This window comes from Oncorhynchus mykiss, chromosome 5 (genome assembly GCF_013265735.2).
Source record: "Oncorhynchus mykiss isolate Arlee chromosome 5, USDA_OmykA_1.1, whole genome shotgun sequence".
In the NCBI taxonomy this organism is placed as follows: Eukaryota; Metazoa; Chordata; class Actinopteri; order Salmoniformes; family Salmonidae; genus Oncorhynchus; species Oncorhynchus mykiss.
In genome coordinates, this window is record NC_048569.1 from 4,580,260 (window position 1) to 4,599,767 (window position 19,508).

General features: G+C 43.1%; 1 protein-coding gene across 3 annotated transcripts in view; it reads left to right on the forward strand.

Moving 5' to 3' along the window:
- Positions 1 to 18,517, forward strand: part of LOC110523122 (one cut domain family member 2) — a 37,427-nt gene extending 18,910 nt beyond the window's left edge. For 2 of the 3 annotated variants that reach the window (XM_036976624.1, XM_036976623.1), the window contains one exon: positions 18,209 to 18,517. In XM_036976624.1, the coding sequence (XP_036832519.1) occupies positions 18,209 to 18,495 (287 nt within the window). In that variant the 3' untranslated portion in view covers positions 18,496 to 18,517. The remainder of the gene's footprint in view (positions 1 to 18,208) is intronic. The other variant, XM_036976626.1, reaches the window with a different exon arrangement.
- Positions 18,518 to 19,508: the final 991 nt, after the last annotated feature.

A 19,508-nucleotide genomic window follows, 5' to 3' on the forward strand; every position in this document is an offset into this window, starting at 1 on the left:
AGGCGTCGGTCCGTGCTTAATGAGGTGTAGCCTACCGTGTTGCCTAACTTTTCACTGTATGAATGCCCCAGTCTACGTGGTGGGCCTCGTATTTGTAAAACAGGCCGTTGTATTGACTTTATCATCAGTCCTGATTCCCGTGACTAATCATTGTGTCTATCTAAACTCTGAATACCAGCTAACCAACTTTATCAGGAGGTATCGTGACTCTATTTGTAATGTGTTTACACAGCGGGAAATGTAGAAGTTTGTTTTATTTGTTGTTGCTGTGATCAGCTTTGTCAAAAAAATGTATAGGATACACACTTGAAACCACTGATCATAACCATTTAGTGCACGGGATGAATTTCCTGGACAGCAGTTGTGAGTAGACTGATTCCATATTAAAACCACTAGTAGACTGATTCCATATTAAAACCACTAGTAGACTGATTCCATGTTAAAACCACTAGTAGACTGATTCCATATTAAAACCACTAGTAGACTGATTCCATATTAAAACCACTAGTAGACTGATTCCATATTAAAACCACTAGTAGACTGATTCCATATTAAAACCACTAGTAGACTGATTCCATATTAAAACCACTAGTAGACTGATTCCATATTAAAACCACTAGTAGACTGATTCCATATTAAAACCACTAGTAGACTGATTCCATATTAAAACCACTAGTAGACTGATTCCATATTAAAACCACTAGTAGACTGATTCCATATTAAAACCACTAGTAGACTGATTCCATATTAAAACCACTAGTAGACTGATTCCATATTAAAACCACTAGTAGACTGATTCCATATTAAAACCACTAGTAGACTGATTCCATGTTAAAACCACTAGTAGACTGATTCCATATTAAAACCACTAGTAGACTGATTCCATATTAAAACCACTAGTAGACTGATTCCATATTAAAACGACTAATAGACTGATTCCATGTTAAAACCACTAGTAGACTGATTCCATATTAAAACCACTAGTAGACTGATTCCATATTAAAACCACTAGTAGACTGATTCCAAATTAAAACCACTAGTAGACTGATTCCATATTAAAACCACTAGTAGACTGATTCCATATTAAAACCACTAGTAGACTGATTCCATGTTAAAACCACTAGTAGACTGATTCCATATTAAAACCACTAGTAGACTGATTCCATATTAAAACCACTAGTAGACTGATTCCATATTAAAACCACTAGTAGACTGATTCCATATTAAAACCACTAGTAGACTGATTCCATATTAAAACGACTAGTAGACTGATTCCATGTTAAAACCACTAGTAGACTGATTCCATATTAAAACCACTAGTAGACTGATTCCATATTAAAACCACTAGTAGACTGATTCCAAATTAAAACCACTAGTAGACTGATTCCATATTAAAACCACTAGTAGACTGATTCCATATTAAAACCACTAGTAGACTGATTCCATGTTAAAACCACTAGTAGACTGATTCCATATTAAAACGACTAGTAGACTGATTCCATGTTAAAACCACTAGTAGACTGATTCCATATTAAAACCACTAGTAGACTGATTCCATATTAAAACCACTAGTAGACTGATTCCAAATTAAAACCACTAGTAGACTGATTCCATATTAAAACCACTAGTAGACTGATTCCATATTAAAACCACTAGTAGACTGATTCCATGTTAAAACCACTAGTAGACTGATTCCATATTAAAACCACTAGTAGACTGATTCCATATTAAAACCACTAGTAGACTGATTCCATATTAAAACCACTAGTAGACTGATTCCATATTAAAACCACTAGTAGACTGATTCCATATTAAAACGACTAGTAGACTGATTCCATGTTAAAACCACTAGTAGACTGATTCCATATTAAAACCACTAGTAGACTGATTCCATATTAAAACCACTAGTAGACTGATTCCAAATTAAAACCACTAGTAGACTGATTCCATATTAAAACCACTAGTAGACTGATTCCATATTAAAACCACTAGTAGACTGATTCCATGTTAAAACCACTAGTAGACTGATTCCATATTAAAACCACTAGTAGACTGATTCCATATTAAAACCACTAGTAGACTGATTCCATATTAAAACCACTAGTAGACTGATTCCATATTAAAACCACTAGTAGACTGATTCCATATTGTCCATTTCACTTTGACCTGTTGTGTTTTTAGGACATGTTGTTTGTTAACATGGCTATATGATTGGCCACCATTCAGGTTAGGCTATTGATTGGCCACCATTCAGGTTAGGCTATTTGATTGGTCACCATTCAGGTTAGGCTATATGATTGGCCACCATTCAGGTTAGGCTATTTGATTGGCCACCATTCAGGTTAGGCTATTTGATTGGCCACCATTCAGGTTAGGCTATTTGATTGGCCACCATTCAGGTTAGGCTATTTGATTGGCCACCATTCAGGTTAGGCTATTTGATTGGCCACCATTCAGGTTAGGCTATTTGATTGGCCACCATTCAGGTTAGGCTATTTGATTGGCCACCATTCAGGTTAGGCTATTTGATTGGCCACCATCCAGGTTAGGCTATATGATTGGCCACCATTCAGGTTAGGCTATATGATTGGCCACCATTCAGGTTAGGCTATTTGATTGGCCACCATCCAGGTTAGGCTATATGATTGGCCACCATTCAGGTTAGGCTATTTGATTGGCCACCATTCAGGTTAGGCTATTTGATTGGCCACCATCCAGGTTGGGCTATTTGATTGGCCACCATCCAGGTTAGGCTATATGATTGGCCACCATTCAGGTTAGGCTATATGATTGGCCACCATCCAGGTTAGGCTATATGATTGGCCACCATCCAGGTTAGGCTATTTGATTGGCCACCATCCAGGTTAAGCTATATGATTGGTCACCATCCAGGTTAGGCTATATGATTGGCCACCATCCAGGTTAGGCTATATGATTGGCCACCATTCAGGTTAGGCTATTTGATTGGCCACCATTCAGGTTAGGCTATTTGATTGGCCACCATTCAGGTTAGGCTATATGATTGGCCACCATTCAGGTTAGGCTATATGATTGGCCACCATTCAGGTTAGGCTATTTGATTGGCCACCATCCAGGTTAAGCTATATGATTGGCTACCATTCAGGTTAGGCTATATGATTGGCCACCATTCAGGTTAGGCTATATGATTGGCCACCATTCAGGTTAGGCTATATGATTGGCCACCATTCAGGTTAGGCTATATGATTGGCCACCATCCAGGTTAGGCTATTTGATTGGCCACCATCCAGGTTAGGCTATTTGATTGGCCACCATCCAGGTTAGGCTATATGATTGGCCACCATCCAGGTTAGGCTATTTGATTGGCCACCATCCAGGTTAGGCTATTTGATTGGAGAAACCTGCATGATGTAAAATGCATGATGTGTCCATCTCATTCCATTGTCATCCATTTTATCTCCAGCCTGAAGGCTACAGAAAAGGCCACCTAGTGTTTCTACCACATCCTGTATCTGCTACATGATTGATGTTAGATGCTATTATTTTGACGGACTGTTAGTGGAGCGCAGCAGCGATGTATCCCTCCAACAGCACAGAGGCATGCTGGGAATGGACAAGATACGTATTTTGTGTCCCTTTGCCTTTGACTAAGTGGGCACTGCTTACCACAGGGCGGCATTAGTGCTCACCTAAAGCCCATATGGTTGAGATAAATTATTATAGTTAATAGGTGATATGTGTTTTTTTGGAGGTGTGTCTTGGTTCAGTTCAGCTCAGAAAATGTCGCCCTCGTCACTCTTGTAGGCAGCCGCCTAATCCTGACTAATAATGCCGTTCCAACTTCAACCGGTGGATCTCCCTATGCGCTTGGCAGTGTGCCAGTAGAAATGCATCACATCCTGATATACACTGGGTGTACGAAACCTTAGCAACACCTGCTCTGTCCATGTCATAGACAGACCAGGTGAATCCAGGTTAAAGCTATGATCCCTTAATTGATGTCGCGTGTTAAAACCACTTCAATCCACGTAGGTGAAAGAGAGGAGACTAAAAGGTTAAAGAAGGATTTTTAAACCGCAACAGTTTCCCGTGTGTATCAAGCAGGGGCCACCACCCAAAGGACATCCGGTCAACTTGACCACAACTGTGGGAAGAATTGGAGTCAACATGGGCCAGCGTCCCTGTGGAACGCTTTCAACACCTTGTCGAGGTCATTGTAAATATGAATTTGTTCTTAAAGGTTAAATACAAATACAAATAGAATCCCATGCCCTGACGAATTGAGGCTGTTCTGAGGGCAAAGGGAGGGGTATGGGGGGGGGGGGTGCAACTCAATATTAGGAAGGTGTTCCTAACCATGAGTAAGAAGGGCCGTTATCCCTCCGATAAAAGAGAAGGGGAACACTACCTTATCGATCATAGGCTATTGATTGAACCTTATAAAGAAAACCCCTAAGTTAACGCCTAATTTCCCCTCTCCTCTGGAAACGGTAAACCCTTCTCCCTGAATAATATAATTACGTTTTTTGATCCTACTGTAACCTGTCCTCCGTGGAAAGAAACCTTGGTTGAATCACTGGAGTGTGGACTTTCATTGTCAGAGGTGAGGGGGGGGGGGTTCAGCGACTGTAGCCTAAGCATAATAGAAAATTATGAGAGATAATTTCATCATCACACAAAGGTGTTGGCCTTGGTGTTGTGGTTATATCGGGAATCCTTGTTGATCAGTAATCTGAAGGAAACCTAGACAACAGTAGCCTATTGTGACATCATTTTCGGCCATGACATGTAAATTGAGATTTGTTTTGATGCGATAGTTAGAATAGCAATAACAAATAGGCCAGGCTCCCATTTCTAGTACTCAAGATGAATCACAAAGACGAAAGTTTGCATCCACAGTGTGAATAGCCTTAGTAAAAAGGAATTGAAAGCCTTGACACTCGTGAGGCAGTTGCGTTCCAAAAAAATTGCCCAAGAAAATTTTTTAAATACATAAAATAATTTCTCTTTCGACCTGTCTGTGTTTGATCAATTTGCAAGTGGCTGAATGTATCTCTACCGGAGAAAGCATCTGAGCGAGCGAAACAGCGCCCCCCTCTGTCTCAGTATGTGTAGGACATCTATCTGATGCTGTCTGGTCCAAAAGAGAATGACATTGTTGCCGCCCGTAGCATTGAAGGCAAGGAAAGCCAGCGAGCATCTGGCCTCCCTTGGCAAAAAAGTATAAAACATTTGCCAATCAGCATTGAGCTAGCTAAAACTGTCCCTTTCCTGAATTAGCCATGGCTGGAGATAGGGATTTGGACTTGGGTTTTACTTAATTCTCCACACTGGCCAATGATTATAACGGAGATTCTGATCCAACCATTAATTCATACATTGTTGTGCCCCTGACCTGAGAGGATGGAAGTTCAATATGTAACTAGATGTAAAAGGCTAATGTTAACTAGCTAACGTTGCCCATAAATGGAAGTTAGGCTAGCGATCAAGCATTTTAGCCAAGTGGCCTAGGACAACAACAAATAACAGCATGTACTGTATGACAGAGGGATAGACTGTTTCCTCAACATGAAAGAGAGGAGGATGGAATTGGCGTTTTTCTACATGTTTTTTACTTGCCCGAACTTGCACAGACACACACACACACACACACACACACACACACACACACACACACACACACAGAAATCAGAACCACGGACAGCCACATCATATTTAGCTTACGTTGATTGGACTAAATCGTTTTGAGTGTATTTTTAATGGTCACTGTATTAGACTAAGCACAGGTGATTTGATGATGTCGAAATGTTGCTGGAATAAGTGATGTTTTCTTTGCGACTTGCAGTAACTCTCTGCGGTTCGAAATCAATAGTTGTTTAGTGGTCCGAAAATGTCTGAACCAGTAACTTGTTTGACCACGCTGTAGATCATGTTACTGTCTCTTACTGTACATGCAATATGCCTTGTGGACTTCGCTGGACAGAGGTTGCTATCCGGTTTTGTCAGAAAACAAAAGGTGCGGTTGAATTCATTCTGCCACTCTGTTTTCCTATTGTCTCGGCCTTTAGGCCTATAGTACATATATATATATATATATATATATATATATATATATCACTGTCGAAAGGCAAATGAATTAGTAGGTTAAAGAGAAAACCATGCAATTATCACAACACATACAGAATGCAAAGAGGGTGCAAAGCTGTCGTCAAGGCAAAGGGTGGATACTTTGAAGAATCTCCAATATAAAATATATTTTTTATTTATTTAACACTTTTTTTGGTTACTACATGACTCCATATTGTGTTATTTCATAGTGTTGATGTCTTCACTATTATTCTACAATGTAGAAAATTGTTTTTAAAAAATAAAGAAAAACCCTGGAATGAGTAGGTGTTCTAGAACCCTGGAATGAGTAGGTGTTCTAGAACCCTGGAATGAGTAGGTGTTCTAGAACCCTGGAATGAGAAGGTGTGTCCAAACTTTTCACTGGTACTGTAGACTGTAATATGTCTTATTTTTTTATTTAATATTTTTTCTGGGGGGGGGGGTACCCACGCACCGCTACTGTCGTCATGTTATGTGGCGCTTTATACAAATATATACAAAAGGATGTAGATTGAACACAACAATTATAGACAACAATCACTGAAACAAGCTTAACACTGCAGCAAGCTTAACAATGAAACAAGCTTAACACTGTAACAAGCTTAACACTGCAACAAGCTCAACACTGTAACAAGCTTAACACTGCAACAAGCTTAACACTGTAACAAGCTTAACACTGCAACAAGCTTAACACTGTAACAAGCTTAACACTGCAACAAGCTTAACACTGTGACAAGCTTAACACTGCAACAAGCTTAACACTGTAACAAGCTCAACACTGCAGCAAGCTTAACACTGTGACAAGCTTAACACTGCATCAAGCTTAACACTGCAACAAGCTTAACACTGTAACAAGCTTAACACTGTAACAAGCTTAACACTGTAACAAGCTTAACACTGCAACAAGCTTAATAGATGTAACAAGCTTAACACTGTAACAAGCTTAACACTGTAACAAGCTTAACACTGAAACAAGCTTAACACTGCAACAACCTTAACTCTGTGACAAGCTTAACACTGTGACAAGCTTAACACTGCAACAAGCTTAGTAGATGTAACAAGCTTAACACTGCAACAAGCTTAACACTGTAACAAGCTTAACACTGTATCAAGCTTAACACTGAAACAAGCTTAGTAGATGTAACAAGCTTAACACTGTAACAAGCTTAACACTGTAACAAGCTTAACACTGCAACAAGCTTAACACTGCAACAACCTTAACACTGTAACAAGCTTAACACTGTAACAAGCTTAACACTGCAACGAGCTTAACACTGTGACAAGCTTAACACTGCAACAAGCTTAACACTGAAACAAGCTTAACACTGTAACAAGCTTAACACTGCAACAAGCTTAACACTGTGACAAGCTTAACACTGCAACAAGCTTAACACTGTAACAAGCTTAACACTGAAACAAGCTTAGTAGATGTAACAAGCTTAACACTGAAACAAGCTTAACACTGAAACAAGCTTAACACTGTGACAAGCTTAACACTGAAACAAGCTTAACACTGTGACAAGCTCAACACTGCAACAAGCTTAACTCTGTGACAAGCTTAACACTGAAACAAGCTTAACACTGCAACAAGCTTAACACTGCAACAAGCTTAACACTGAAACAAGTTTAACACTGTGACAAGCTTAACACTGAAACAAGCTTAACTCTGTGACAAGCTTAACACTGTAACAAGCTTAACACTGTAACAAGCTTAATTTTTATGCACTGTATGTCAGTTTCTATATCCTGATAATATATATTGTCTGAACATGATCATTATTATTGCCTTTTTTTCCCCCTAATAACTGGCCTAGGCTACCTACTGTTGTGTTATTGTGAAACATGAACGCTGTCTAATGATTGTGAAATAATCTATCATATCCAGATGGAATGGGGCGTTGTTTTTGAATCTGTTTTAATGAAGCCCTTTAGGTAAAAGACCCAGTTAGCAAGAAGACACTCACTATTGCCATTACAAGCATATCAGTGGTGTCACTCTGAGAGAATATTGTCAGTGAATACTGCCACCTTCTGGTAGAATCTTGTAAGTTCTGTTTTTTGTTTTTTTTGTTTCACATTTCACAGCAAGAGTGATGGGAGAGCTCGGTGGTGACAGAGAAAATTTGAGAATTTAACAAGAGAGAAAGAGGTAGAAAAATGATCCTGTTTCTATTCTATAAGGATCTTGGGCAGTCTCCCTATGTGTTGGCGATAAGGATCAGAGGATAGGAGATGCCTGGATAGACCTTGTGTTTATTTACAACCAACTCTCTTGGATAGTTTCCACCTTTTCAAAATAGTTTTGTACTCAATTGAGTTCTTAAACCTGATTCATATTGATCTCTCTCGGTCTCAATTGTGCATACTTAATTCAGGGAGGTAATCAAATCAACCCAGGCCGGCGGTGATGAGTGACAGGAATACAGTGCCAGGGATACAGTACCAGGGATACAGTGCCAGGATACATATACAGGGATACAGATACAGGGATACAGATACAGGGATACAGTGCCAGGGATACATATACAGGGATGCAGTGACAGGGATACAGATACAGGGATACAGTGCCAGGGATACAGATACAGGGATACAGTGCCAGGGATACAGATACAGGGATACAGTACAGGGATACAGTGACATGGATACAGTGACAGGGATACAGTGACAAGGATACAGTGCCAGGGATACAGTGCCAAGGATACAGTAACAGGGATACAGTAACAGGGATAAAGTGCCAGGGATAAAGTGCCAGGGATACAGCGCCAGGGATACACTGACAGGGATACAGTGACAGGGATAAAGTGACAGGGATAAAGTGACAGGGATACAGATACAGGGATACAGTGCCAGGGATACAGTAACAGGGATACAGATACAGGGATACAGATACAGGGATACAGTGACAGGGATACAGTACAGGGATACAGTGACATGGATACAGTGACAGGGATACAGTGACAGTGATACAGTGCCAAGGATACAGTTCGAGGGATACAGTGCCAAGGATACAGTAACAGGGATACAGTAACAGGGATAAAGTGCCAGGGATAAAGTGCCAGGGATACAGTGCCAGGGATACACTGACAGGGATACACTGACAGGGATACAGTGACAGGGATAAAGTGCCAGGGATACAGTGACAGGGATACAGGTACAGGGATACAGTGACAGGGATACAGTGCCAAGGATACAGTAACAGGGATACAGTGCCAAGGATACAGTAACAGGGATACAGTGCCAAGGATACAGTAACAGGGATACATATACAGGGATACAGTGACAGGGATACAGTGACAGGGATACAGTGACAGTGATACAGTGCCAAGGATACAGTGCCAGGGATACAGTACCAGGGATACAGTGCCAGGGATACATTGGCAGGGATACAGTGACAGGGATACAGTGCCAAGGATACAGATACAGGGATACAGTGGCAGGGATACATTGGCAGGGATACATTGACAGGGATACAGTGCCAAGGATACAGTGACAGGGATACAGATACAGGGATACAGTACCAGGGATATAGCGATGGTTATATACAGAATAATGGTTATATAGAAAATAATATGCATAATATTGGTCATATAATATTGGTCAAGTAAGATGGTGCCGGAGGGAGGGCTGCCGTCTTATCGGCTCTTAACCAAACATGCTATTTTGTTTGTTATTCCGCGTTGTTCGCAACTTGTTTTGTACATAATGTTGCTGCTTCCGAAAAGAGCTTCTGGACATCAGAAGTGGGATTACCCACCTCAAATTGGAGAGGAGTTTTTCTTCAATGAGTCGGACGCGAGGGATATACTAAGAACACCCGACCAGGCCCAGATCCCCGGGATTCACTGGAAGTGGAATCATAGGTTTTGCGGAAAGAGATCAGGATCAGACGACGAGTGGCTAATCTGCCCTTGCCTTCTGCTAGCAAAAACAAGTGGTCATATGAAGCAGATGCTAAACTACAGGACTGTTTTGTTAGCACAGACTGGAATATGTTCTGGGATTATTCCAATGGCATCGAGGAGTACACCACATTAGTCACTGGCTTCATCAATAAATGCATCGATGACATCGTACCCACAGTGAATGTACGTACATACTCCAACCAGAAGCCATGGATTACAGGCAACATTCACACTGAGGAAAAGGGTAGAGCTGCCGCTTTCAAGGAGCTGGACTCTAATCCGGAAGTTTATAAGAAATCCCGCTATGCCCTCTGACGAACCATCAAACAGGCAAAGTGTCAATCCAGGGCTAAGATTGAATCATACTACACCGGCTCCGATGCTCATCGGATGTGGCAGGGCTTGCAAACCATTACAGCTGAGAGCTGCCCAGTGACACGAGACTACCAGACGAGCTAAATTACCTCTATACTCGCTTCGAGGCAAGTAACACTGAAACATGCATGAGAGCATCAGCTGTTCCGGACGACTGTGTGATCATGCTCTCCGTAGTCGACGTAAGACCTTTAAACAGATCAACATTCACAAGGCCACAGGGCCAGACGGGTTACCAGGACGTGTGCTCCGGGCATGAGCTGAACAACTGGAAAGTGTCTTCACTGACATTTTCAACCTCTCGCTGTCTGAGTCTGTAATACCAACATGTTTCAAGCAGACAACCATAGTCCCTGTGCCCAAGAACACTAAGGTAACCTGCCTAAATAACTACCGACCCGTAGCACTCACATCTGTAGCCATGCAGTGCTTTGAAAGGCTGGTCAGTGCTCACATCAACACCATTATCCCAGAAACCCTAGACACACTCTAATTTGCATACCGCCCAAACAGATCCACAGATGATGCAATCTCTATTGCATTCCACGCTGCCCTTTCACCTATGTGAGAATGCTATTCATTGACTACAGCTCAGCGATCAACACCTTAGTGCCCTCAAAGCTCATCACTAAGCTAAGGACCCTGGAACTAAACACCTCCCTCTGCAACTGGATCCTGGACTTCCTGACAGGCCGCCCCCAGGTGGTAAGGGTAGTTAACAACACATCCTCCAAGCTGATCCTCAACACAGGTGCCCCTCAGGGGTGCGTGCCCAGTTCCCTCCTGTATTCCCTGTTCACTCATGACTGCATGGCCAGGCACGACTCCAAAACCATCATTCAGTTTGCTGATGACACAACAGTGTCAGCCTGATCACTGACAACGATGAGACAGCCTATAGGGGGAGGTCAGAGACCTGGCAGTGTGGTGCCAGGACAACAACCTCTCCCTCAACGTGATCAAGACAAAGGAAATGATTGTGGACTACAGGAAAAAGGAGGACCGAGCACGTCCCCATTCTCATCGACGGGGCTGTAGTGGAGCAGGTTGAGCGCTTCAAATTCCTTGGCGTCCACATCACCAACAAACTTACATGGTCCAAGCACACCAAGATATTTGTGAAGAGGGCACGCTGACAAAACCTCTTCCCCCTCAGGACACTGAAAAGATTTGTCATGGATCCTCAGATCCTCAAAAGGTTTTTACAGCTGCGCCATCGAGAGCATCCTGACCGGTTGCATCACTGCCTGTTATGGCAACTACTCAGCCTCCGACCGCAAGGCATACAGAGGGTAGTGCGTACGGCCCAGTACATCACCGTGGCCAAGCTTCCTTCCATCCAGGACCTCTATACCAGGCGGTGTCAGAGGAAGGCCCTAAAAATGATCAAAGACTCCGGTCACCCTAGTCATAGACTGTTCTATCTGCCACCGCAAGGCAAGCGGTACCAGAGCACAAAGTCTAGGTCCAAGAGGCTTCTAAACAGCTTCTACCCCCAAGCCATAAGACTCCTGAACAGCTAATCAAATGGCCACCCAGACTACTTACATCAACCCCCCCACGCTGCTGTTATTATCTATCCATAGTCACTGTAACAACTCTACCTACATGTACAATTACCTCGACACCGGTACCCCTGTATATAGCCTCCACATTGACTCTGTACCGTAACACCCTGTATATAGCCTCCACATTGACTCTGTACCATAACACCCTGTATATAGCCTCCACATTGACTCTGTACCGGTACCCCCTGTATATAGCCTCCACATTGACTCTGTACCGGTACCCCCTGTATATAGCCTCCACATTGACTCTGTACCGGTACACCCTGTATATAGCCTCCACATTGACTCTGTACCAGTACCCCCTGTATATAGCCTCCACATTGACTCTGTACTGTAACACCCTGTATATAGCCTCCACATTGACTCTGAACCGGTACACCCTGTATATAGCCTCCACATTGACTCTGTACCGGTACCCCCTGTATATAGCCTCCACATTGACTCTGTACCGTAACACCCTATATATAGCCTCCACACTGACTCTGTACCGGTACCCCCTGTATATAGTCTCCACATTGACTCTGTATCGGTACCCCCTGTATATAGCCTCCACATTGACTCTGTATCGGTACCCCCTGTATATAGCCTCCACATTGACTCTGTACCGTAACACCCTGTATATAGTCTCCACATTGACTCTGTACCGTAACACCCTGTATATAGCCTCCACATTGACTCTGTACCGTAACACCCTGTATATAGCCTCCACATTGACTCTGTACCGTAACACCCTGTATATAGCCTCCACATTGACTCTGTACCGGTACACCCTGTATATAGCCTCCACATTGACTCTGTACCAGTACCCCCTGTATATAGCCTCCACATTGACTCTGTACTGTAACACCCTGTATATAGCCTCCACATTGACTCTGAACCGGTACACCCTGTATATAGCCTCCACATTGACTCTGTACCGGTACCCCCTGTATATAGCCTCCACATTGACTCTGTACCGTAACACCCTGTATATAGCCTCCACACTGACTCTGTACCGGTACCCCCTGTATATAGTCTCCACATTGACTCTGTATCGGTACCCCCTGTATATAGCCTCCACATTGACTCTGTATCGGTACCCCCTGTATATAGCCTCCACATTGACTCTGTACCGTAACACCCTGTATATAGTCTCCACATTGACTCTGTACCGTAACACCCTGTATATAGCCTCCACATTGACTCTGTACCGTAACACCCTGTATATAGCCTCCACATTGACTCTGTACCGTAACACCCTGTATATAGCCTCCACATTGACTCTGTACCGTAACACCCTGTATATAGCCTCCACATTGACTCTGTACCGTAACACCCTGTATATAGTCTCCACATTGACTCTGTACCGTAACACCCTGTATATAGCCTCCACATTGACTCTGTACCGTAACACCCTGTATATAGCCTCCACATTGACTCTGTACCGTAACACCCTGTATATAGCCTCCACATTGACTCTGTACCGTAACACCCTGTATATAGCCTCCACATTGACTCTGTACCGTAACACCCTGTATATAGCCTCCACATTGACTTTGTACCGTAACACCCTGTATATAGCCTCCACATTGACTCTGTACCGTAACACCCTGTATATAGCCCTGTTATTTACTTTATTTACTGCTGCTATTTAATTATTTGTTATTCTTATCTTACTTTTTCTTTAAACTGCTTTGTTGGTTACGGGCTTGTAAGTAAGCATTTCACTGTAAGGTCTACCTACACCTGTTGTATTTGGGGCATGTGACAAATACAATTTGATTTTGAACGATGGTTATACACAGAATAATAATTTGGAAACCAAGGATTGATTGAAGGGCTAAAAGGACGGATAAAATATATGATTCATTCATGTCAGCCGGTATATTAATCAAAAATAGAAAATACTACATTTAAATGATTTATTCCATATGAAGGGTTGTGATTTCAGGCAGTATATTTCATTGTGTTTTGTTCACGGCACATTATGAGTAATGCTAAGTGTGTTTTTTTTCTTGTGTCAGTCCGTCGGCTTGTTTGCTAGTCTGTGTGTGTACTTTTGTGTGGGAGGCATGGCAACCATCTCGCAACGGAATGTTGACATTTGATGACATACTTCCTCTGTCAACAAAGAGAAGCTATTTCTTTATCCTTTATCTTCAACCGCATTCCTAGCCCACAGACTGAAGACTACTGTAGGGGTAGTGTTGGGTTGTAGCCTGCTGACTGAAGACTACTGTATGGGTAGTGTTGGGTTGTAGCCTGCTGACTGAAGACTACTGCATGGGTAGTGTTGGGTTGTAGCCTGCTGACTGAAGACTACTGTAGGGGTAGTGTTGGGTTGTAGCCTGCTGACTGAAGACTACTGTATGGGTAGTGTTGGGTTGTAGCCTGCTGACTGAAGACTACTGTATGGGTAGTGTTGGGTTGTAGCCTGCTGACTGAAGACTACTGTGTGGGTAGTATTGGGTTGTAAACCCACAGACTGAAGACTACTGTGTGGGTAGTATTGGGTTGTAAACCCACAGACTGAAGACTACTGTATGGGTAGTGTTGGGTTGTAGCCTGCTGACTGAAGACTACTGTGTGGGTAGTATTGGGTTGTAAACCCACAGACTGAAGACTACTGTATGGGTAGTGTTGGGTTGTAGCCTGCTGACTGAAGACTACTGTGTGGGTAGTATTGGGTTGTAAACCCACAGACTGAAGACTACTGCATGGGTAGTGTTGGGTTGTAGCCTGCTGACTGAAGACTACTGTAGGGGTAGTGTTGGGTTGTAGCCTGCTGACTGAAGACTACTGTAGGGGTAGTGTTGGGTTGTAGCCTGCTGACTGAAGACTACTGTAGGGGTAGTGTTGGGTTGTAGCCCACAGACTGAAGATTACTGTATGGGTAGTGTTGGGTTGTAGCCTGCTGACTGAAGACTACTGTAGGGGTAGTGTTGGGTTGTAGCCTGCTGACTGAAGACTACTGTAGGGGTAGTGTTGGGTTGTAGCCTGCTGACTGAAGACTACTGTAGGGGTAGTGTTGGGTTGTAGCCCACAGACTGAAGACTACTGTATGGGTAGTGTTGGGTTGTAGCCCACAGACTGAAGACTACTGTATGGGTAGTGTTGGGTTGTAGCCCACAGACTGAAGACTGCTATATGGGTAGTGTTGGGTTGTAGCCTGCTGACTGAAGACTACTGTATGGGTAGTTTTGGGTTGTAGCCCAGAGACTGAAGACTACTGTAGGGGTAGTTTTGGGTTGTAGCCCACAGACTGAAGACTGCTATATGGGTAGTGTTGGGTTGTAGCCTGCTGACTGAAGACTACTGTAGGGGTAGTGTTGGGTTGTAGCCTGCTGACTGAAGACTACTGTAGGGGTAGTGTTGGGTTGTAGCCCACAGACTGAAGACTACTGTATGGGTAGTGTTGGGTTGTAGCCCACAGACTGAAGACTACTGCATGGGTAGTGTTGGGTTGTAGCCTGCTGACTGAAGACTACTATATGGGTAGTGTTGGGTTGTAGCCTGCTGACTGAAGACTACTGCATGGGTAGTACTGGGTTGTAGCCTGCTGACTGAAGACTACTGTAGGGATAGTATTGGGTTGTAGCCTGCTGACTGAAGACTACTGTATGGGTAGTGTTGGGTTGTAGCCCACAGACTGAAGACTACTGCATGGGTAGTGTTGGGTTGTAGCCTGCTGACTGAAGACTACTGCATGGGTAGTGTTGGGTTGTAGCCTGCTGACTGAAGACTACTATATGGGTAGTGTTGGGTTGTAGCCTGCTGACTGAAGACTACTGCATGGGTAGTACTGGGTTGTAGCCTGCTGACTGAAGACTACTGCATGGGTAGTATTGGGTTGTAGCCCACAGACTGAAGACTACTGTAGGGGTAGTGTTGGGTTGTAGCCTGCTGACTGAAGACTACTGTAGGGGTAGTGTTGGGTTGTAGCCCACAGACTGAAGACTACTGTAGGGGTAGTGTTGGGTTGTAGCCTGCTGACTGAAGACTACTGCATGGGTAGTATTGGGTTGTAGCCTGCTGACTGAAGACTACTGTAGGGGTAGTGTGAGTGGCTTTTCCACAATACATCTTGCAACCCAAACAAATGGTTGCTCTGAAATTGTCTGGACACATGGTAGAATGAGGTAAAATATGTTGTTGTTGGTGTGTACTACATTTAAAGGGGATTTTGACTTCAGATTTAATAATGATAGAAATCTACCATTTATTTTGACTCTGCAGGTTTTACGTCAATAATCATGTTGCTCTTTATAGCACATACAGTTCATTCAGAAAGTATTCAGACCCCTTGAATTTTCCCACATTTTATTACGTTACAACCTTATTCTAAAATGGATTAAATTGTTTTTTTCCCCCACAACACCCCATAATGACAAAGCAAATAAAAAACATTTACATAAGTATTCAGGCCCTTTACTCAGTACTTTGTTGAAGCACCTTTGGCAGCGATTACAGCCTCCAGTCTTCTTGGGTATGAAGCTACAAGCTTGGCACACCTGTATTTGGGGAGTTTCTCCCATTCTTCTCTGCAGATCCTCTCATGCTCTGTCAGATTGGATGGGGAGCGTCACTGCACAGCTATTTTGAGGTCTCTCCAGAGATGTTCGATCAGATTCAAGTCTGGGCTTTGGCTGGGCCACTCAAGGACATTCATAGACTTGTCCTGAAGCCACTCCTGCGTTGTCATGGCTGTGTGCTTAGGGTTGTTGTCCTGTTGGAAGGTGAACCTTCACCCCAGAGGTCCTGAGTGCACTGAAGCAGGTTTTAATCAAGGATCTCTCTGTACTTTGCTCTGTAGATCTTTCCCTCGATCCTGACTAGTCTCCCAGTCCCTGTCGCTGAAAAACTTCCCCACAGCATGATGCTGCAACCACCATGCTTCACCGTAGAGATGGTGCCAGGTTTTCTCCAGACGTGACGCTTGGCATTCAGGACAAAGAGTTCTTGTTTCTCATGGTCTGAAAGTCCTTTAGGTGCCTTTTGGCAAATTCCAAGCGGGCTGTCATGTGCCTTTTACTGAGGAGGGGCTTCCATCTGGCCACTCTACCATAAAGGCCTGATTGGTGGAGTGCTGCAGAGATGGTTGTCCTTCTGGAAGGTTCTCCAGTCTCCACAGAGGAACTCTGGAGCTCTGTCAGAGTGACCATCGGTTCTTGGTCACATCCCTGACCAAGGCCCTTCTTCCCCGATTGCTCAGTTTGGACCGGGCGGACAGCTCTAGGAAGACTCTTGGTGCTCTCAAACTTCTTCCATTTAAGAATGATGGAGGCCACTGTGTTCTTGGAGACCTTCAATGCTGCAGATATATTTTGTTACCCTTCCCCAGATCTGTGCCTCAACACAATCCTGTCTCAGAGCTCTACGGATAATTCCTTCGACCTCATGGCTTGGTTTTTCCTCTGACATGCACTGTCAATTGTGGGACCTTATATAGACAGGTGTATGGCTTTCCAAATCATGTCCAGTCAATTGAATTTAGCACAGGTGGACTCCAATCAAGTTGTAGAAACATCTCAAGGATGATCAATGGAAACAGGATGCACCTGAGCTCAATTTCGAGTCTCATAGCAAAAGGTCTGAATACTTATCTAAATAAGGTGTTTCTGTTTTTTAAATACATTTGCAAAAATTCTAAAAACCAGTTTTCTCTCTGTCATTATGGGGTATTGTGATGTCATTATGGGGTATTGTGATGTCATTATGGGGTATTGTGATGTCATTATGGGGTATTGTGATGTCATCATGGGGTATTGTGATGTCATCATGGGGTATTGTGATGTCATCATGGGGTATTGTGATGTCATCATGGGGTATTGTGATGTCATCATGGGGTATTGTTTATGTAGATTGATATGAATAAAAATGCATAAGGCTGTAATGTAACAAATTGTGGAAAAATTCAAAGGGTCTGAATACTTTTCGAATGAACTGTAGAAATGCTTGACTTGCATGAAGCAAATTATATAAACATGCAGAAAACGTTAACACACGCACACACACACGCACACACACACACACACACACACACACACACACACGCGCACACGCACACACACACTAGTCATACAGGGTCTGTTATAAGTTTATAAGAATGTTATAAGTTTATTGAGACTTACCTAAGACATGTACACTTGTCTGTTCTACCTCACCCAAGATCACATCTTCATCTCTCTCTCTCTCTGTAGGATCATTCCTACGTATGACTACTAACATATTCTCTCTCTTCTTCCTCACACCCTACCCTGTGTTTTGTCTTCCCTTCCCTCCCCTTCCCTCCTAAAGCGTGCAAAAGAAAAGAACAAGACCCAAGCAAGGAAAGGAACAATACACCAAAGAAATCCCGGCTGGTTTTTACTGACCTGCAACGTCGCACCCTGCTGGCCATCTTCAAGGAGAACAAGCGTCCGTCCAAAGAGATGCAGATGACCATCTCTCAGCAGCTGGGACTGGAACTCACCACCGTCAGCAACTTCTTCATGAACGCCCGCAGGCGCAGCCTGGACAAATGGATGGACGAGGGGAGTCCGGGAGGAGCCTCCACAGCCTCCAGCTCTTGTACCAAAGTGTGATGGATAGGGGGGGGGGGGGGAGTTAGGGTTGGGGTTCGGGGACGGTTAGGTGAGGGTTGGGGTTGATGGGTGGGGTGAGGGGCTGAGGGGGAGGGGGCACCGCTGGGAAAACCAAAACGTTTTACATTTTGATTTTTGAGGACGAGTTTAAAAAAGGAAAGGGGTTGTTTACTGGCTGATTTAGCAAAAAATAAATCAGATCCATTTATAAAACATCGATGAAGCACCATAGAGTAATATAGAGTAATCCCACACTCCCCCTTGCACACTGCCTGAATGATACCACCAGTCCAAGGCTATTCCTGACTAATGTCTATCTATAGCTTTATTATAATGAAACACAGTTAATCTGCCCTATTCTAGTTTTTTTTTTTTATCTCACTCAAAACATTAGCCCATAAAAACCAAAGACCAAGTATAATATGCTAACATATATATTATGTACATTATCTATATGTAATATTGGATTGAAACCACAGGGTTAGCTAACCCACCAAAGACAGAATGTCCTAGCCATCTCCCGGTAAAGGACTTCTTTGAGATCGTCATATAGAATACTTATATTAAGAAAAAAATAATAATAATTGCCCCCAAATACCTAGTATTATCTCCAATGATGGAGACAAGTTCTGATATGTTTTGGATGAATGTTGTTGACACAAGTCAAGGTAAACAAAATGCCAAAAGCAGAAAAGACTGACTATATACAGGTATTGATCTTACCCATGTCAATGAAATAATAATTTGTTTAATATCCATGTTTAGCCAGCTTTACAATTTAGTTGTACAATCCTTTCCCCAGGAACTGAGAACAGAGGGCAGAGAAATCCTGTATAGATGTGGTCTACCTCTAGTTAGCCTGCTATTTCCCTGGGTTTTTTTCCCCCCCCAGAAAACCCGGTTGGAAGTTCCCGGAGTCAGGAGGGAATTAAGCAGGAAATCCGAAATCCTCTAGCCATGATTTCTGGGAAAACCTGATAATTTTGAGAAAGTAGCCCTAGTGTGATTTCAGA